At 49.2% G+C, this 21,227-nt stretch overlaps 1 protein-coding gene across 3 annotated transcripts; it reads right to left on the bottom strand.

The window, feature by feature from the left end:
• Positions 1–1,313: 1,313 nt before the first annotated feature.
• Wdr5 (WD repeat domain 5) lies at positions 1,314–20,560 on the bottom strand. Of its 3 annotated transcripts, none has more exons than XM_021192827.1 (14): positions 20,427–20,560; positions 16,603–16,766; positions 15,916–16,024; positions 15,571–15,644; positions 14,957–15,046; positions 14,711–14,800; positions 14,458–14,541; positions 10,432–10,487; positions 8,728–8,774; positions 5,489–5,564; positions 4,754–4,787; positions 4,387–4,461; positions 3,941–4,028; positions 1,314–3,065 (listed from the first exon to the last, which is right to left on the bottom strand). In XM_021192827.1, exons 2-14 carry the CDS (start codon positions 16,681–16,683, stop codon positions 2,965–2,967), a joined length of 1,005 nt encoding a protein of 334 aa, XP_021048486.1. In that variant the 5' UTR covers positions 16,684–16,766; positions 20,427–20,560; the 3' UTR covers positions 1,314–2,964. The 3 variants fall into 3 exon arrangements, with proteins under 3 accessions (XP_021048486.1, XP_029392680.1, XP_029392679.1); XM_029536820.1 differs by having other exon boundaries at positions 1,326–3,065; positions 14,966–15,046; positions 20,427–20,520; XM_029536819.1 differs by having other exon boundaries at positions 1,326–3,065; positions 16,603–16,687; positions 20,427–20,520.
• Positions 20,561–21,227: the final 667 nt, after the last annotated feature.

Below are 21,227 nucleotides of genomic sequence, written 5' to 3'. Positions count from 1 at the left end.
ATGAAATAGAAAAAAAAAAAAAAAAAAAAAAAAAAATCCCAGCACCACTTCAAAGCATTTCTCAAGATGCTAGCTGTGGAATGTCAAGCACAGACTCCCACTTGTGCTCCCACTGCCTCCAGGTGGCTTGGGGAGCTCCAGGGCTGTCAGACTGCGCAGGCTGCTTTAGGACACTCACTAATCATCAAGTTGGACTTGCTACTTGGGTCAGACCTTAGTTCTCTAGTCTCAGTAAGTAGACTTTGGTTCATGTCTGCCCAGAAAAGGTTCTTAGCCTGTGTGCCCCAAGAACACAGGGCACCCAGCAGAAATCCATATAAAGCCATTCAATTAGGCCAATGTTGCATGAACAGCTGCTTGTGCACAGTTCCAAAGCCACTTATTGTAAAGCTACTGACACAGGATCCATGACACTGTACTTCAGAGTTACACTAAACTCTAAATTCGGGAGCAGGGAAGACAGGTGAGTGGCCATATAGACCTGAGAATCAGTGTGTATCCCTAGCACTCGTGTAAATAAATGCAGGGCAGGCACAACAGCCTGCCCGCCTCGCCAGCATCGGCAAGGGTCCCAGTAATGCAGCCTGGCTAGACTAGCCAAATTGGAAAGCTTCGGGTTCAAGTAAGAGAGCTACTGAGGTGGGGAGCTATCAAGGCAAGAATCTGGCATCACTCTACACACACGAACCATCACACATATGCACATTACCAAAAAGAAAAGCAAATTTTTAGGGGAGGGGTCATGCTGGGCAGATGGCTTAGCAGTTGAGAGCATTGACTGCTCTTTTTCCTGAGTTCAAATCCCAGCAACCAGGTGATGGCTCACAACCATCTGGAGATCTGATGCCCGTTTCTAAAGAACAGTTACAGTGTACTCACATGCATTTAGAAAAAAAAAGTGTTTTTCAGACTGGATCCCATCATATAGCCCAGGCTAGTCTTGAACTCCCAATATCTAGTGTTGGGATTATAGGCATGCATCACCTTGCCAGACTGAAAAAAAAATCCCCCCCCCCTTGGTTGTTATTTGAGACATGGTTTGTGTAATCCTAGCACTAGCTCCGCAGACAGGCCTTGAACTTAAGACCCTGCCTCTGCGTCCTGAGTGCTGGAACTAAAGGTGTGCTCCTCCACTGCCTGCTCTGCTAAAGAAATCCTTATTAAGTGCCAGCCAAGTGGCCTAACCCTGGGGAATGCCTACCAGGTGAACTACCCATGGTAGGAGGGAATAACAGGTTATCCTCTGATCTCCACACACACAATGTATGCACACAGAATGAATTCCTGGAAAAAAGGACTTATATGGAACAAAATTACAAGGCATGAAAATCTTTATTTTTAAAAAGAGAATGTATTTTTACATAAATCTACAACAGAGTTCAACTGTAGAAAAAATAAACTATACTCGGGGATACTGTGCTCGACGTGGCAAGCAAGCTCCCTCCCTCAGGAGGAGGCCGCACACCAGGACACAGCTGGAAGGACCTTACTACCCTCCAGAAACCCCATCAACATGCCCACAACATTGACCAGAACCCAGGTACATCTATCCAACAGACGCCAGGGGTCCCAAAGCCCATGTCAGTGTGACAAGCCACCCTCTTTAACAATGGCTTCTTCGATGTGATAGCCCATGTGCACACCATCTCCCTCAAGGAAGGGACAATGTATGGGGTTCCTTTTCCAATACCTTTGGATTCTTATTGTGCACGATGGAGGGAGAAAGGGCTATCAGGACCACAGCTGGGGACAAAGGCAGAGTAGAGCAGCTACCAACCTGGGTGACATGGCTTCAATACACATCTGTGTTGGCCTCACAGATGGTTGCTACTGAAACCAGAGCAAGCCCAGAATCTCCTTTCCACCCATGTCTGTTCAAGAAGCCTCAGCCACCCATCTGGACTCCTAGAACCTCTGCGGTCTGCTCCAAATTAGGTCACCCTGGGTTCAGCCAGCCGTAGTTGTGAAAATGCTGTGCAGTTCTGAGCTTGGCCATTACCTCTTTGCAGTCCTGGCCACCTGAGGATCCATTTGGAGCGGGGGGCTAAGAGAGGTTTGGTGGGTTTAGAGGCCAAGGCAGGAAGCTGTACCTGCTGGGGCAAGCACCAAATTGAACTCCTCCCTCCTGCACAGGTGACCCTGAGCCTCTCACAGAGTAGAGGTCCAGAACCTCACTACATGGGGCCTTTCCAAGACTTCCTTCCATTCTTTCTCATCTGAGGTTCCTCCTCTTTAGTACCCACAGCAGTCACTGGGAAGAGGAAGCACAGCAAGGTCCCATCCTCCCAGAGACTTTCCAACTCCTGCCAGGAAGGGAGGAGGGCTTTATAAAGCCGGGTGTCAAAGAGCTCTGCTCACAACTCAGGGCCACACCCAGTCCATACCCACCTTTTATTACAGTGTGTGTAGCTTACTGAGGGGTACCACTGAGACAAAGAGACATTGCAGCCACTGAGAGGTCAGTGCTGACCTATGAACTCCAAAAGAACAAAGGGACTTGACACGGATACAACTTACAACCTTTCTGTGTTTCCAGAAACTCATGGAAGCACGCTGGGAACTATTACAGGCAAGGGAAATTGAACAAGCAGGCCAGGGCTGGAGGCAGGGAATGGGAATAGGGCTGTAGGTCCTGTTCCAGTGTGCACTGGATAATACAATACCAAAAACAACAACCACAGAGAAAAACAACCCTTGAGGAGCTGAACTCACTCTTGTAATAAAAAATTAAAAATTTGTTGCCTCTGAGCACAGAACAGACCAGGAACTTCCCCAGGCAGAGACAGAATTGGCAAGAAATATCACAGCGGCTATCAAGACTCGGTAGTGTGTACTCCCCTGACCCGCCATCTTCACAGAGGAGGTACACCAGGCCTGTCAACCCAGCCTGGCCCCATGCCTCTGCCCCACATGTGTTTCTTGCCAGTCCGGGTGGCTTCCTGAAGTCCCCCGTGGAGCCAAGACTTAGCAGTCACTCTTCCACAGTTTGATTGTTTTGTCGTTCTCTAACGCTGCTGAGGCAATGATGTTCTCTGTCGGGTGACAAGCCGTGGAAATCACAACATCTGAAAGGAGAGGGTCATGAGCTACTCCAGGAGAAGCAGTCGCAGCGCACGCCTCACTGCCCTCAGGAGCACAGGGAACACCACAGGGCTTAGGGGAGTGCTCAAATGCCAGAACAGTCACAAGCATCCCAGCCTTGCTGGGCACAAGGCACTTGGTGGGTACCCAGCAGGGTCTGCACTTCTGTCTGCACTGGTCTCGGGGCTATGCCCACTTGCCCCCTACTTACTATTCAAGAGGCTGTTCTACCTGAGCAGGAGGTAACCATACGCCTGGGCAGGGATACTGGCATTACTAAGATGGCATGCAGTCCAACAACTCTGCTTGCTCCTGGTGCTCAGGTTCCACAGCAAGTGTGACCAAGCCACTCCAGCTGAAGATAACTGCTCTTTCAGAAAAAGAGCCCTCCGCTCCTTAGGGCTGCAAAGGAGCACATGATATTCCTACCCCCCTTCAGAAAATAGACAGGCAAGAACTAGAATGAGGTAACTACATAGCTGGACTAAGTTTTGCCCAGGAAACAGAAAACCAGCATCCCTGAAAGAGGCCGAGTCTGCAGGAAATGTGGGCTAGACACTCTCCATATTCATGGAGTCCTGGTCTCTACAGTGAGGTAAACAAGCTATGCTCCTATGAGGCTTGAGTCTGACCCAAAAGCCAGCCATGACCAAGACCCTAGGTAAGAGCCCTTGATGCTGCTTCCAAGGCTGATCATAGGCCTTCTCAGGCCTGCAGGGCTGGGATGGCAGGGAGAACCGAGCAGCAACACCTGCTGTGTGTCCCTAAACCCCAGAGACAACCAAGCACCTTGGGGAACTGAGGGGCTCCCCTGGGTGGCTCCACCCACCCGTGTGGCCTATCTGCAATGACTACCCACCTGTGTGACCCTGCAACTTCTGCACAATCTCCTTGGTCTGCAGATTCCAGATATACACTAGGTTATCTTCAGAACCAGACACAATCCACTGCAGCATCGAAAGAACAAGCAGCCGGTGAGGACAGGCAAGAAAGACTTCAGGTGATATGCTGAATAGGTAGCACAGGCAAGCTGGCTGCTGTCACTATAATTAATACCTATTTCCCCAATTTGGGGACATGCTAAATGCCTCCCACACCACCCTCGGTCACTGGATCATCTAGTCACCACCTGCTCTTAGATCTTCAACCATATCCAAGTGCAACAAACCACAGATCCATCCAAAATGACAGGTGTGGGTTTGTTCCATAGGCTTAGGGATGCTTCATAAAGACAAAAAGCCACCTGTGATGGGTGGCCTCTTAGAGCGCCGCTAGCAGGATAACAGCATCTCGGTGGAAACTCACCTTCCCGCCTGTCACGGAGAAGTTGGCAAATATGCAGTACTTCTCATTCTTGTGGCCAGTATATGTCTTCAGGCACTGAAAAGGTGGGTGTGCATTGTTAGCACCCGTGGTTAGCTTTCATTCCAGAGGATTCCAAATTCTGGGTATATACACCTGACTGCATGAACATGTTCTGAAAATATTCTTGACATACACAAGGCCCAGACTTTGACATGCAGACTAGTCATTCATAAAACATATCTTTAAAGGGAGTTGTACCATACTTGCTCATCAAAAGATAATGGCCAAGTCCCTCCTGCTATACCACCCTCAACCTGTTACCTGGGACTGGCATGCAGGCCAGACTGGCCACATGCCTGAAGCTCACCTTCCCCTTGCTGTAGTCCCAGAGCTTCAGTGTGCTGAAAGACAGAGAGTGGGAGTGAGGGACAGGCCATCTTTGGCATGCCTTGCCTCCCCTGATGCCACCACATCCTAACAACCATGAGTCAGGAAAGAAGACCCTCTAGTTCACCAAGTTCGGTCACTCCGTGGCACAAGAGCAAACACAAGGACCCTAGTACTCGCAGCTCAGAAACAGATGACTGGCTGACAGACTGAAGAAACAGATGGCTGGCTGGCTTCCCCAAGCTAGGAGTTAGCCAGAAGCAGAATGTAGAAAACCATGTTGGCTCCAGAAACAACACCCAGTACAGATGCCACGGGAAGACTCATGCCGACCTCGGAAGGCTAACCAGGATAATGCCAAGCAGGCAGCTCTCAAGAGCCAACGAGGCCAGGTTTCTTAGAGACTTTGTACAGTGTGTGCCAGCTTAAGTGAGCACCTAAGAGGGGGTCACCATGTATGGCAGTGAGATTATGCTGCATGAAGATGCTCAGACTGGGAACAGGCAGGAACAGACTAACTAGATCTTAAATCCTTCTCATACTAAAACTAGCTAGAGTGGACAGTCCTTTCTTCAACCCCTCAGCCCATAACCCAGGAATGAACTCTAATGCAGATGTAAAAGAGTTCAACTGGGAGAAGAAACAACAACAGACAGGAGAGGAACCCCACCAATGAAGACTGTGAGCTCACTCCTCAGGGAGCTGAAGCACTTACTTGTCCAAAGTTGCAGCCAGGATGTATTTGCCGTTTGGAGAGAATTTCACGAAGGACACTGGAGGATTGTCATCATCTACATAGAAGAAAAACAGGCTGACCCTTGGCAGAGTTGAGATGCAAGTCAGCTCCCAGTTACCCATGTTGACTGTGTGGGGCCCCTGCCACCATCACTCTAGAAAGACACCAGAGAGCTTTGACATCCCATCACCTTCCCTGGCCGTTCACATTCTTAAATCTTCACCCAGTGCCCTGCCAATACAAGCCTCCACCACATATGGAAGGAGGCCCAGAGCTCTCCAGCAATGCCGAGTACTGATCCCCTGAAGAAAGCTGCCTGACCCATGGTGGTCTTAGAGACAACCTCCCATTCTTCAGTCAAGCAAGTTCTCCTTTCTTGATGGCCTTGCCTCTGCCTCCTGAGGACCAGGTTGCTAATTTAGCCTCAGCATTTGGCAAGCCTGGTCGAGGCTGGGGTGTTGCACTGCTGAGGAGCCAGGCCTCCAACAAATTGCCCACATAAAAGCTGCTTTCCAGGGCACAACAAAGTCATATCCTTCTGCACAGTGGGCCCCTGCGGAGGGGGGAGGGTCCTGCCCCTCGCCTGGGAAAGGAGAAAGGATCCTAAGGTGGGCCTGCCTGGCCAGTCAAGGAAGCATACCAGGCCCTAAAGTGTGCATACAATAGGCTGGTGTATCCTGACACACACACATTACCACAGGGGGTTCGCAGGGGGCTCCGTTTCTCGTGACTGGTCACAAACACTGAAAGGGACACGAGAGAGTAACTAGGCCACGTAAGGCCATTAGTTTGGCTGACATGGAGCACACCTGTGCGCCTTCCCAGGCCACCTCTGAAACAGATGCCTGCAGAAATCACAGACCTGTGCCACACTTTTAATCCCACCCAGCATTCCAGGGTGCAAAGGCCAGGCAGATCTCAAGAGTTTGAGGCTGGCATGAACTAGAGTGAGTATCAAGACAGACAGGGATATAAAGAAAATCTGTCTCAACAGCCCCCCATCCCCTGCAAAAGCATGTTTAAACCTTAATGTCTAAACCTGAAGATGAGAAGAGAAATAGACCTTGGGCCAAACAGGCCTACCTACCTCAATGCAGGCTTTACTGCCCATTGCCTACCCAAATCTCAATCCTGGCCATGCACCTAGTTGCCCTTCTTAGACCAGAGTTTAGCCAACAAGAGATATAAAACAAAGCACCTGCCGGGAGGTGGTGGCTCACACCTTTAATTCCAGCGCTTGGGAGGCAGAGGCAGGAGGATTTCTGAGTTCCAGGCCAGCCTGGTCTACAAAGTGAGTTCCAGGACAGCCAGGACTGACAGAGAAACCCAGTCTTGAAAAACCAAAAATAAAATAAAAAATAAAATAAAATAAAATAAATAAATTTTAAAAACCCACCTACAAGTTTCAGGTGCTGCTGAGATGGCTCATGCACTCGCTGCACAGACCTGACAGACCCCACAGTACAGGAGTCTAACTCCTAAAAGCTTTCTCTGACTTCCACACATGTGCTGTGGCACAAGGAAAAACATACACAAGCACATGTACAAGTGTATACTGGGAAACACACGCACAGAGACCAATTTAAAAAAAAAAAAAAAGAAAGAAAAGGCACAGATCAGATTTGGTGGGCATCGGATTGCCATCTCTAATCCCAGCACTCGAGAAGCAGGTAGATCTCTGAGTCCAAGACAAGCCTGACCTACAAAATGAGCTCCAGCCCAACCAGGACTACGCAGGGGAAATCCTGTATGTTTGGAGGGATGGGGAGGAGGGCAGGGCACCACAAAACAAAAGAAATGGAATTTTACTGTTCCCTAGAACAATTGCTTAACTGAAGCAAATGTAACCAACTCTAGCATTCCCCACCCTGTGGCAACCTCTTGGAGCTGCCTGTAATGGCTGCACCTAAACTGGATATGTACATACCTGCACATCATTCCAGCAGTAACCACTGCCTCCTGGCATGGTACATCTGTATACCCAGTGTTTTAAACCACCTCAAGACTTAAACCACAGTACAAAGTACACAAGTCACATGGAAACACTACACCATTTCACAGAAAGGACCAGAGGTTCGTGACTAGACATGCTATGCAGCTTTCTAGCTAGATGACCTTTGTAGCTAAGATGCTGCCCTGTGAATGAAGGATGACACAGGGTCGCAGATGTTCACAAGTGTTGGTAACACAGCACTAGGGGTATGTTGGAATAGCTGCTGCATAGCTTAGCACCAGACAGGTGCCTGGAAGAGAAAATTGGGGAGGGGGATGGTAAGACAGGAGAACATTACTACCTGACATCTGTGACTGCTCTTAAAAAATCAGTAAGCCCCAAGAGTGGACACACAGCAAGAAAAGCTTAAAAGCCACTATCCCAGGTTGTATCCCCAAACTTATGAAGACTATCCATTCACAACTGCAATTAGTGGCTGTTTTGGAGAGAATATCACACAGGTGATGTTTGAGGTGGGGAGGGTTGTTAAATATGAACATGTCATTAAGAGTTGGGCACAGAGAAACACAAGGATGTGTATGTCATCTGTAGGCTAAAGTGATATCAGAAGTCACCATACCCATGCCATGTTGCCTGGCCACCTAAACTGCCATAGAGAATGAGCTTCTGTCTTCTTTGCTAACTTGGGCGTTCTGTCCTAGCAACCTGGCAGGCCAAAACAGCTACACTAGTTTCCCTAATAGTCTAAGGGGGTAGCAACTTACCACAATGGCCTATCTACCCCACAAAGCCAAACTGGTAAAGAAGCAGGTCATCCAAAGTTCTAAACTCCAGCCTTGCCAAGTAACGCCCTCCCAACACCCCATCAGCCCACTCACCTGTGAGCCCAGACCTGTCCTGCTCCAACACCCTGCCCACCTTGCAGCACACTCTAGTAATGAACCTGTATCCCCAAACCCAGGAAGGAAGAGACCACTGGCAGGCTGAGGCAGATGAACACAAGTAGAGGCTGCAGGGCCTCGAAGAGCTATGGACACTATTCAACAATGTGAAACAAGGCAAGGACCAAAGCCACATGAGCATGAGAGAAGGGGGACGAGTTCCGGTAAGCTTTTGTAGTCAGGAAGAAAGGTGCCACAAGTCCTACAGAATAAGGGAGCCCAGGCCAGAAGGAAAGATGACTTTCTGAAGACAAATACTCCGGAAGGCCCACCAGGACACGCAGCCACCCACCTCCACAATCCCTACCAGACAGAGCACTCACCAATGAGCGTCTTCAGACACTGGCCAGAGGCAGTGTCCCAGATTCGGCTGTCAAGCAAGAAGATAAGGTATGAGAAAGGCAATTGCTGGTGAGTGCAGTCACCTATCCCACTGAGTTCCGGGAGGGCATTTTTTCCAACTCCCATGGTATTGCACTTCACCCTTCTCCCACAGCTTTAAAAACTACTGTCTCTAGAGACTGAGTGAGAACATCACGTGCACACATGGGTGGACTTCACCTGAGAACACCTGTCCTCCAGCTAGGATTACAGAGACCCTGTCTCTAAAGATAAAAGTTAGGGCTGGCCGGGCAGTGGTGGCGCACGCCTTTAATCCCAGCACTTGGGAGGCAGAGGCAGGCAGATGTCTGAGTTCGAGGCCAGCCTGGTCTACAGAGTGAGTTTCAGGACAGCCAGGGCTGCACAGAAAAAGCCTGTCTTAGGGGAAAAAAGTTAGGGCTGGAGAGATGGCTCATCAGTTAAAAGCACTGACAGCTTTACCAGAGGTCCTGAGTTCAATTCCTAGCAGCCACATGGTGGCTCAGAAGCATCTGTAAAGGAATCTGGTCCCCTCTATCGTGTGCCTGAAGAGTGTACTCACATACATAAAATAAATAAAACTTTAAAGCTGGTAATGGTGCACCCCTTTAATCCCAACAGACAAATTCAAGGCCAATCTGGTCTAGACAGGAAGTTCAAGGACAGCAAAGGGACACAGAGAAACCGTGTGGGGGGGGGGGTTGTGTGTATGTGTGTTTGGGGATGGGTGGGGGCAGCACAGTAAACAACAAAAAAGCTGAGCAGTAAGTCCTGCCACATCTTTAACCCCAGCATCAGGAGGTGGGTATCTGTAAATATGAGGCCAGCCCTGGTCTACAAAGTGAGTTTCAGGACAGAAAGAGCTGATACACAGAGAAACCCCGTCTTAAACAAACAAAGGATGTCTGTCCTCTCTATACATTTACGAGCCACCAATTGCCAGTGTGCTGTTAAGAGGACAAAGTTGTTTAAGACTGTATATCCCTGTAGGTTTGTGAGGGAACATGTTCAGAAACTACCATTCCTGAGGACATGTCAGGCTTTAACCTGGTTCCAGCTACACGGTCTGTGACCCCTTTCAACAGTCAGCAGCATGGACACTGTCTCTGTCCTGTGCTTCTTCCCAAGCTGACCTCCTGGTCCACACAATGAGATCTGGTGGTTCACCTACCCAGAGCTTATGGGATCTGTGAGCAGCACCACTGCACTTACCACAGGGCTCAGCCCTTTAACCCACTTTCTCCAACTTTGAAAGGGTACACTCAGGGCATGCAAGGAGTTCGCAGCTCACCCTGCCCCGGGTGCCCTCACCTATCAGCCACCTTTCCCTTCATAGCGTTTCATCCCCTGAACTTGCACCCAGTGGGGCGCAGGCTTCTGGAGGATGAGGAGGCACAGGTCCCCTCTCTGATGCATCACAGAGCTGGAACAACACAGCAGGCCATAAAAGAACAGGTCACCCACTACATGAACAAGACTCGCCGGGCGTGGTGGTGCCCATCTTTAATCCCAGCACTCGGGAGGCAGAGGCAGGCGGATTTCTAAGTTCGAGGCCAGCCTGGTCTACAAAGTGAGTTCCAGGATAGCCAGGGCTATACAGAGAAACCCTGTCTCGAAAAACCAAAAAGAAAAAACAAAAATAAAAACAAAAAACAAAAGACACTTACCAGAGGCCATCATAGCTACTGGAAACAATCAATGACCCATCACGGTTGAAATGAACCTACAAAACAGAGGAAGAGAAGCTGATTTCTTTCTTTCTTTTAATTTATTCTTTTACACTCCATATTTTATTCCCTGTCCCCAAGCTGATTTCTAATCAGTAGTACAGTAGTATGTGTCTCTAAATCCCAAGGGCATCCTGCCCACAGAGCTCACCACAATCCCCTTTAAGCACCTGACAACCTGACAAAGCTAATACAACTTGGGGTGGGGGGCACCTTAAGAGCTTAAAGTCGGGAGAGAGTGGTCCACAAGTTCATCAGCCTGAGTTTCTGATATCTAGATCACTGCCACTCTAGATGCTCAGTGGTATATAGTCACAGCAATGAGGGTCAAGCCACCATAAACTGTCTCAGAGTTAGGCCAATATCCACAAATTCACTGTGAGTCCCTCGTGCCCTTTGGGTAACTCCAGGCCCTTATAACTTACTGTTTTCAGTTTGTCTTATTTTTTGAGACAGGATGTAGCTATGGTTGATTCTGAATCTACTACGTAGCTATCTATAGCTTCTAATCTTTCTGCCCCTATCAAAGTGCTGGGCTTATAAGCCTGTAACACCATGCCTGTGTTTTATACAACACGGGAGATGGAATCCAAGGACTGGAGCATACTAGGCAAGCACCCTACCAGTCACAGTCCAACCCCGCTTAAATCTTAGTGCCAGGAACTGAGTCTATCTCCCAAATTTCTATAATTTTCACTGAGACGTTGGTAGGTGTGGATCAAGATAAACCTTTTTACAAATGAACTCTCAATGCATGGTATGGTGACAAACTTGAGAAATATTCCAGCTTCAGCTTCTTGGGTTTACTTATAAGCAGCCATCAGGTTCCAGGGACTCTGCCATCACAGACCTGATGGGCCAACCTGGACTCTAAAGCACTGGAGCCAGAGGTCACTTTCTCCTGTTGACAAGTGCGTGCCAGATCCTCAACAGCTACTCAACCACAACTGTCAGTCACTTACAGCTCCTTAGGTCAGGCAATACAGCTACCCACATTTACCTCTACTTTTAATATACAAAACAAATTCTAAAACATAATGGGGTAGGCTGGAGAGATGGCTCAGCATGTAAGAGCAGTGACTGCTCTTCCAGAGGTCCTGAGTTCAATTCCCAGCAACCACATGTTAGATTACAACCAACTGTAATGGGAAAAATACCCACAGTATACTCATATAAATATAATCTTACAGAAAAAAAAAAAAAAAAGAACATAATGGAGTAAGGGGCAAACATGGGCACCCGACTTTTCCATGCAGCCAATGTGCAGATAGCACAAGCAAGCAAGCTCACAGGGTACCAGTCAACAGGACTCTCTACTGGGGATGAGGCACACTCAACAGTTGAGGGGACACTGATACAGGCCAAGGCCATAGTCAGGGAGAGTATATGAAAGGGCTTCAACTGAGTCATCAACTTGGCACAAACCTAGACTTTTTTTTTTTTTTTTTTTTTTTTTTTTTGACATGTTTCTCTGTGTAGCCCTGGCTGTCCTGGAACTCATTCTGTAGACCAGACTGGCCTCCAACTCAGAAATCCATCTGCCTCTGCCTCCTGAGTACTGAGATTAAAGGCATGCTCTACCACTGCCTGGCACAAAGAGGAAATCTTGAGAATATGTCTCTGTTAAGACCAGCCTGCAGCGCCGGGCGTGGTGGCGCATGCCTTTAATCCCAGCACTTGGGAGGCAGAGGCAGGCGGATTTCTGAGTTCAAGGCCAGCCTGGTCTACAAAGTGAGTTCCAGGACAGCCAGGGCTGCACAGGGAAACCCTGCCTTGAAAAACCATAGATAGATAGATAGATAGATAGATAGATAGATAGATAGATAGATAGACCGACCGACCGACCGACCGACCGACCAGCCTGTAGCAATGTGCAGGGTGTTTCCTTGATTAATGAATGATATAGGGCCTCAACAGTTAGTGATGTCACCTTTAGGCAGGTATAAAAAATTAAGATGACTGCTGGGCGTGGTGGTGCACACCTTTAATCCCAGCACTCGCTATACAGAGGCTACACAGAGAAACCCTGTCTCGAAAAAAAACAAAAAAACAGAAATTAAGATGACTAAGGCACAAACAAGACAGTAAACAATGTTCCTTCAGGGCCTCTGCACCAGCTCCTGTCTCCAGGTTCTTGTCCTAACTTCCTTCAATGGTGCAACTGTGATGTGAAAGTATAAAATGAAAAATCTACTGGGCACAGACAGACAGACCCCCTCCCCCCAGAGCTCCTGGGGACCGGACCACCAACTAGAGAGCACACACGAAGGACCCATGGCTCTGGCCGCATATATAGCAGAGAGGATGAGCTTGTTGGACATCAGTGGGAGGAACAACCCTTGGGCCTGAGGAGGTTTGATGCCCCAGTGTAGGGGAATGCCAGGGCTGGAAGGTAGGAGTCGGGGGTAGGTGGGAGAATACCCTCATAGATGCAGGGGGAGAGAGGATGGGACAGGGGGTTTCTGGAGGGGAGACCTGGAAAGGGGTAGTAACATTTGAAATACACACACACACACACGAGGGGTGGGGCATACCTATAATTCCAGCACTCAGGAGACAAGAGTGTATGAATGAAAATGGCCGGCATAGGCTCATAGGGAGTGGTACAACTAAGAGGCATGACCTTGTTGGAAAAGTGTGTTTAGGAGGGTGACTGAGGTTTCAGAAGCTCAAGCTAGACCCTGTGTCAGTCACTCTCTTCCTGCTACTTGCTGATGTGGATATAGAACTCTCAGCTCATGATGTCTGCCAGCATGGCACCATGCTTCCACCATGACGATGGCCTAAACCACTCAACTGTCTGTCAGCCAGCCCCAACTAAATGGTTTCCTGTGGTCATGGTGTCTCTTCACAACAATGAAATCTCTAAGACACAAAGGCAGATAGATCACTGAGTTCAAGGCCAAACTGGTCTACATACTGAGTTCTAGGATAGCAAGGGCTAGAGACCCTGCCTTTAAAAAAAAAATTCTTTGTCTTCTTGTACTATCTAGTTTTATGTCACCTTGACAACACAAGCTAGAGTCATTAGAGAAGAGGAAGCCTCAATTGAGAAAATGCCTTCCTAAGATTGGGCTGTAAGCAAGCCTGTAGGACATTTTCTTAGAGACTGAAGGAAGAGGGCCCAGCAGAATGAGCTGGTGGTCCTGAGTTCTAGAAGAAGCAGGCTGAGAAGCCGGGCGTGGTGGCACATGCTTTTAATCCTAGCACTCGCGAGGCAGAGGCAGGCGGGTTTCTGAGTTCGAGGCCTGCCTGGTCCTCAAAGTGAGTTCCAGGACAGCCAGGACTACAGAGAAACCCTGTCTCGGAAAACCAAAAAAAAAAGAAAAAAAGAAAAAAGAAAAAAGAAGCAGGCCGAGGAAGCCATGAAAGCAAGCCAGTAAGCAGCACTCACTTTCTTCCGAGACAAGGTTTCTTTGTGTAGCCCAGGCTATCCTAGAAGTCACACTGTAGATTAGGCCTACCCTTGCCTCCTGAGTGCCAGCACTCACTTCTCCACAGCCTATCAGTCTTGCTTCCAAGTTTCAGCCCTGCTTGAGTTGAGTTCCTGCCCTGACTTCCTTCAGTGATGGGCTACAATATGGAAATGTAAGGAAAATAAACCCTTTCTTCCCTAACTTGTTTTTGGTCATGGTGTTTCATCATAGCAACAATAACACAAGCTTAGGACACTCCAAGTTGCTTTTGGCCACTGTGTTTCATCAGAAAAATAGAAACCCTAAGATCCCACCTCACTCACTCAAAATTCTCATGGCTCCCTATTTTCCAAACTGTCACCCCATTTTGAAAAAGCCCATTCAAGGACATCTCCCTTGAAAAATTCCTGTCATCTACCTCCCAGCCCACAGAGTACCCCACCCACCACAGCACACAGGGCCTCTGGTCACTGGGATGCTACACGTGAGCAAATTAAGTCAGCTCATCCAGAAGAACTTCAGCACAGGACGCGTCAGGAAGACTACTTACGGCTGAGACTGGGTCCGAATGGGCAGGCAAAGTCTTGAGGCACTTCCCTGTCTTCACATCCCATATCCTCACACTTTCATCAAACTAAAGGTGAGACAGGACATTAAAGTGATTCTACAGGAACTGGAGCAGCAACAGTGTGATCTCAGCCCCAGAAACTGTACCCACCTAGAAGCCAAACTGCCTAACCCAACCAAGCACCAAAATATGACACTGTACACATCACCCTGGGAGGAGAAGCCCACGCACTTACAGACCCTGAGACGATGAGGTTGGACTGGGGGTTGAAGTTGCAGCAGAAGACGTAGTTACTGTGGCCCTTTAGGGTCTTCAGACACTTTCCCTAGGGCACACATAGCATACCAAGGTCTGTGACTTCCAGGGGCTAAACCCCCAGATACAAGCTTCTAGCACAATTGAAGACCTACCCAAGACCAACCATCCACACAGCCAACTCATCTCAACTATGGGCACTCCCTGGAAGCCCAATGTCACTCACAGAACTCACGTCCCAAATCTTCAAAGTTTTATCATCAGAGGCAGACACAAGGAGGTTAGAATCTGACGACCAGGCTACATCGGATATTCCCTTGGGGGGGGGGGGAACAAAACAGTTGGTTACTACCTTGAGGGACAAAATCCAAATGACCAATAGAAGATCAACCCTACCAACTTATACACCATGCTGTCAGGAAATCCAGCCAGTGTAAGCACCACAAAACACCTGGCCCAGAGCAGAAGACCACTACTTTCAGCTCTGCCAAACTTCTTAGACTCACTCCCCTGTAGAGGCTCACAGTGCTTGTGCTTGCACTAAAAATATAAGCAAGCCAGGTATGGTAGTGCAAGCCTGATTCTTAGGCAAGAGATTGCAGTTCCAGACCAACTGGACTACTTAGTAAGACCCTGCACCCACTACACCTAAAAACAGTCCTGATAAGCCATCTGGTGGTGTTGCACGCCTTTAATTCCTGCACTAGAGGGTTGGATGCAAAGGCAGCCAGATCTCCAAGTTTGGATCTCCAAACTGAAGGCCAGCCTGAGTAAGTCCCAGGACAGCAAGGGCACCCAGCCACCCTGTTCAACACCTAGTACACCTAATAGGAAACTTACCAGTTTGTGACCAGATATAGTTTTCTCAAACTTTCCATCATATGCTCCCCAAATTTTAATGAGTTTATCAGCAGCTGAAAGGAATGAAAGGAAGCTGAAGTCAGAGAAGGTTGTGGCTGTACAGTCACCTCAAGTAAGGAAGGCCTGGGTCGCTCAATGAACAGAAGTACACCCTTCACTGCAGAGTGGTAATAGCATATAAACAGGCAATTACTTCAGTTCCATACAAACATACTGAATGCTAACCAACCCAGAGACCAGTAACAACTAACACAGTCCAGCCTCCTCGTCCTCCTTCCTCCAAAAAAGTTCAGATGCCACTCCAAAGAACTGAAGGACACTCACATGAACTTGCCAGCCATTCCCCATTGGGGCTGAACTTCACAGAGGACACAGCTTTTGTGTGGCCAGCCAGGGTGAACTTCAGGGCATAGTTTGGCTTAACTGGTGTGGGCTGTAGGAAACAGTACAGATTAGCCAGAGGCAACTACCACCACCCAATCAACCCCCTTGATGCCCAAAGTGTAATCAAGCACTAGCTGGTTCCAAACTCATACACAAGCACTTACTACAACCTTATCTGATGTCCCCCCTGTCAGTGTGAGCCTATCACCTCTCTTCAAAGCCCCAACTTTCCCTGGAGTGAGTCCCTTAGCACCTTAGCACACCAAGAATTTGTAATTTTTTTGGTATGGTAGTGCATGTCTTTAATCCCAGGAAAGGAGAGGGAGGCAGAGGCAGGTGAGTCTCTATGAGTTCAATACTAGCCTGGTCTACATGTTGAGTTCCTCACCAGTCAGGACTACAGGGAAACCCTGCTTCAAAACAAACTGTACTTTTTGATAAATCCCCTCACCTCCATCTTAGGTCTGGGACTCCCTGGTGTGGCACCTGGCTGCTCTGTGTGACCACTGCTGTGTGCTTAGAAATACTGGCAGTATACCTCACTGGGCAGAGAAGCCTAGATTAATAAAATAATGTCCCTGAGAATCTCTCCAGCCTGTCTATCACAGTGGTCTCAGTGGGACATACCTTGCTCTGTGTGGCTGATGAGGAAGGAGTGGGCTGTGCTCTTGCAGCCTCTGTCTCTGGCTTCTTCTCCTCCGTGGCCATGGCTCTGAAGCCCACAGGGCAGGACACCGTGAAGGGGGAGTCACAATGGAAGAGGCTGTCAGCTAAACCGTATAGTATGGGGCCTATAAACAAATCCTCTCTTTAACAAAGGTTGTTGGAGAAATAGTTCAGTCGCTAGTTCAAATGCAGTTCCAGAAGACCTATTACAACTATCTGTGAGTCGAGCTCAAAGGATCTGGCATCCTCTTCTGGCCTCTGTAGGGACTGCATGCACATGGTACACAGACTTATATGCAGAGAGGGAAAGCCAAAGTAAAATAAAATTTGCCCTGATGTGGTAGTACATGCCTTTAATTCCAGCACTTGGGAGGCAGAGGCAGGTGGATCTGTAAGTTTGAAGCCAGCCTGGTCTATAGAGCAAATTCCAGGACAGCCAGGGCTACACAGAGAAACCTGTCTCAAAACAACAAAAAGGTTCTTGAGACTGAGCTGTAGCAACTCATTGAAGAGAGCGTTCACCGTTCACCTAACAGGCATAAGACACTCCCCCAATAAAAATCAATGATTCGCCGGGCAGTGGTGGCCCAAGCCTTTATTTAATCTCAGCACTTGGGAGGCAGAGGCAGGCCGATTTCTAAGTTCGAGGCCAGCCTGGTCTACAGAGTGAGTTCCAGGACAGCCAGGGCTACACAGAGAAACCCTGTCTAGAAAAACCGATAAATAAATAAATAAATAAATAAATAAATAAAAAACAATGATTCTGGGGCTGGAGAGATAGCTCAGTGGATAAAAGCACTGACTGTTCTACCAGAGGTCTTGAGTTCAATTCCCAGCAACTGCATCTGTAATGGGATCTGATGTTCTCTTCTGGTATCTGAAGACAGCTACACTGTACTTATAAATGTAAAATAAATCTTTAAAAAATAAAAATAAAAAGATTCCCAAGAAAAAGAGTAAAAAGGAGAAACACAACCACCACATTGAACCCTTCAACAAATCAACCGTTCCAAGGTGGGGATAACTGTCACCCTATGCCAAGGCTGAAGCTTCAGACACACTGTGTGATGGCCTACACTTCCCAGTGCAGCAGACAGGTGTGTACAGGGATGGGAGTTTGCTTCAAAGAGCCCTTGACACAGTTTTTAAAAGGCTTTCTAACAGAAACGACAGGCCAGGTAACAGGAGGTAGACCTGTGCACAAGTTTGTGAACTTACCCAAATTCTAAAATACACCCAAATAAATTGACGAAAGATAGTACCTAGAGCTTATAGAGCTCAGGGACTCAGTGCACAAAGTACTACAGAGAGTAAATAAAGCAGGGTAGTCACTGCCCCCGCATGGAAGAAACCACTGGAGGAGCAGCACAAACAACAGCAGCGAAGCTGCAGAGCTGAGGGAAAGACTTAAGTAATGAAAAGGGCTAGTTATTCCAGTCAGCCGGACAGACTCAGCCTGAACATGTGTGCAACTGCAACAGTTTACTGCAGTTTACAGGAGGGCTCATCACCTGCATGCATCCCGAAAGAGCACACCACGTGACTGGGAAATGCGCTAGTACTCACTCCTCTAATGGAGAGCTACTAAGACATTCCTCAGCCATCAATGTAAGGAGCAGTCAAGATATAAAGTCTGGCTTTGAGATTAAACCTGAACCCTCACATAGACCCCCACAAAAGACTAAGATGAAAAGACACCAAAAGAGAACAATGACTCAAAAGTCTTCAATCCTATAGGAAGGAACGGTAACACCATGCACCACACAGGGCACAGGTGCAGCCAGCTCCATCAAGGTCAAATCCGCTGTAGCTCAAGCCCAGGTGCAAGGATCAGACTAGGGTAGCCTCTCCACAAAGCAAAGCTCTTGTGCCCAGGAAATACCAGTGCTTTTTGCTTTTTTTTTTTTTTTTTTTTTTTTCCTTTTTTTTAATTTCGAGACAGGGTTTCTCTGTGTAGCCCTGGCTGTCCTGGAACTCACTTTGTAGACCAGGCTCGCCTCGAACTCAGAAATCGGCCTGCCTCTGCCTCCCGAGTGCTGGGATTAAAGGTGTGTGTCACCACGCCCAGCTTAGTAGTTTTAGCTTTTTGGAGACAGGGCCTAGCTATGCACCGGTATTCAAAAACCTGTCTCAAGCTTAGTAGGGTTGGTGTAACAGGTATAAATCAACTACCAGGCCTGACCTGGAGCTTATTCTTTTTTTTTGTTTTGTTCTGTTTGTTTGTTTGTTTCGAGACAGGGTTTCTCTGTGTAGCCCTGGCTGTCCTGTTTGTAGACCAGGCTGGCCTCGAACTCAGAAATCTGCCTGCCTCTGCCTCCCGAGTGCTGGGATTAAAGGCGTGCGCCACCACGCCCGGCTGAGCTTATTCTTAATGCAACTATGGCCATGAGTTCCCATAGCGACCACTCTTGTGGACCATACAGGTAGAAACAGGAGCTGAGACTTAAGCAATGAAAAAGGCTTAGAAAGTCCCTTTCATCTCATCTCCCTACTCCAGTGAAATGAAAGGCCAACAGTGTGGGGCAGATCTATCTCCAGTGTGGGAAGTCTCTAGGAACTAAGCAGTTTCTTTTAGCATATAAAGAGACTCATCAACCAGCAGGTGGGTGACCTTGCAAACAAGCACACCACCACCCAGCCCTGCCCAGCACACCTTTTATAAGTTGGGCCTTTCAGGAAGCCAAATAGTAACATCTCAAGACACTAGTTGTAGCAACAGGCACTTAAATTCTAGCTCTAAGGATGCAGAGCTCTAAGGATGTGGGCCTCAAACAACCAAACAAAAAAACAAAAACAAAAACGGGGGGGGGGAGAAAGCAAGCAAGCAAGCAAGAAAGAACATCAGCATTAGCTAATCTGCCTCACAGCATTCAAGAGGCTCGGGAATTCAAAGCAATTAAAGGTGAAGCTAGCAGCAACCTGAAACCGTCTCAAAGGAGACCACTACTGTCCAATTCCACTGGGTAGAGTCAGACAGCGCACTCAGGAAAGCAGGACTTGGGGAGGGCAGGTCTGGGAGGCAGCTGGGTTAAACAGGATCCTCAGCAGGTGGTTTGGAGCTGGCCTCCACTGCCCACAAAGGAGGTAGGTAACCGGCAGCCACAGCCGCAGCCGGGGCTTTGCACTAGAGTGAGCCTGACTATGGAAGGGCAGCGGCCGTCAGTCTCCCTCCAGTCAAATGTAGGCTCCTGGTTTCCACCCTAGACACTTAAGTATACAAGTATGGGAAGTCAGTCACTCAGGTGAGTGCAGTAGGTGATCCAACAAAGAGCTCCGAGCCGTCCTCTCCGGGCTCCTGGATACCTAGGTACCTGGATACTAGAAGCCTTGGCTTCACACCACTGTGCGCTCAACTGCCCGGCTGTCCCGGACAACGTTCAGAAACCCTTGACCAGTCAGCCCTAGTCAGGGAGAAACTTGCGCTGGGACACGAGTGAGGGCTGTGCCCGCAGCACGAGAGGCGCCAAGTGGCCAAGGAAACCTGCGCGATGCTGGCTGGGTGTCCCCTTTGAGAGACAGTGAATTCCACTCCCAGGGACGCCAGTCTGAGGCGTGAGCCTCGAGAAGCTCGCAGGACGACGGGTCTAGGGGCGTAGCAGGGGCCGCGGTGGAAGTAGCGGGCCGTGGCGGCCACAAGGGGCGGCGGGGTCGGGGCGCGGCCGCAAATGCGGCGCCCGGCCCGGCCCGAGGCCCACGGAACACGTGCGGCGCTGTGGACCCGGGAGGCCGAGGGCCCTCGTGGCCGCCGCTCGCCTCGCGCCCGCAGGACCCGGTTTCTCTCTTACCTGCCGGGGCCGCGGCGGCGGGGCCGGGCGCTCTGGCGTCGCGTCGGCTGGCCCTACGCGCGAGAGCAGACGGTCTGCTGGACTAGGCGGCAGCGGCGCGGGAGGCGGGAGGGACTGCGCGTGCGCGAGGGGCGGGGCAACGGGCGGCGACGAGGGTCAGAAAAATCAGAGGAGGCGGAGCGCCTTAAAGAGACCGTCTGTAGTCCTTGCTTCCTATTTAACCGCTACTGGTGTCCCCTAACTGCAGACGGGAGCACTCTACAATTAAAGATGAGTGAGAATGTGCTTAGGTGCCTCTCCGGTTATTCCAGGCTGTGTCGTCAAGCTAATAGTTAGAGTTTGCCTGTCCTAGCCCGTGCCTTGGTGCCACTGGTGAATGTCCACGAGGTCCGGAAGTCCGGAGCTCCTGCTGCCTCCCCAGCCTACCGCAGGGCGGGGGCTTCCTGCCGCTGCAAACCACAGCTCAAATTGAACATACTCGCCTCTCTCCTAAGCTGGGCCACAAAGAGGCTACGCTGTGCCCCCACCACCCCACCAGCACCCCACACAGGCACACTCCGAAAAAGGTCTTAGGAGCTATCGCTGCAGGGAGAGCTCTACAGTAGTGTCCAGGGAAGGCAGGACACTACTGTAGAGAAGGGAGCCTGCACGCTGACAGGAGAGGAGCTACCTGACTTAGAAGACAAACAAGAAAGAATGACAGGAAAGGCAAGTGTCCCTAACACAGGGGCTCCAAGTCCTCCAGCTATGCATGCATCTGGAATCATGCAGTTGCACCTGAGTGTAGGTTTCGGCAATTCA

The sequence above is a fragment of the Mus pahari genome, chromosome 3 (genome assembly GCF_900095145.1).
Source record: "Mus pahari chromosome 3, PAHARI_EIJ_v1.1, whole genome shotgun sequence".
Taxonomy (NCBI): domain Eukaryota; kingdom Metazoa; phylum Chordata; class Mammalia; order Rodentia; family Muridae; genus Mus; species Mus pahari.
This window is presented reverse-complemented; position numbering and strand designations above follow the sequence as displayed.

Excerpts from the sequence above, each read along its gene's own strand:
- Wdr5 (XM_021192827.1), bottom strand. The coding sequence starts at position 16,683 with ATGGCCACGGAGGAGAAGAAGCCAGAGACAGAGGCTGCAAGAGCACAG. Across the intron at positions 16,025-16,602 it reads CATCAGCCACACAGAGCAAG|CCCACACCAGTTAAGCCAAA; the intron begins GTATGTCCCACT and ends TGTTTCCTACAG. Across the intron at positions 10,488-14,457 it reads ATTCGGACCCAGTCTCAGCC|GTTCATTTCAACCGTGATGG; the intron begins GTAAGTAGTCTT and ends TCTGTTTTGTAG.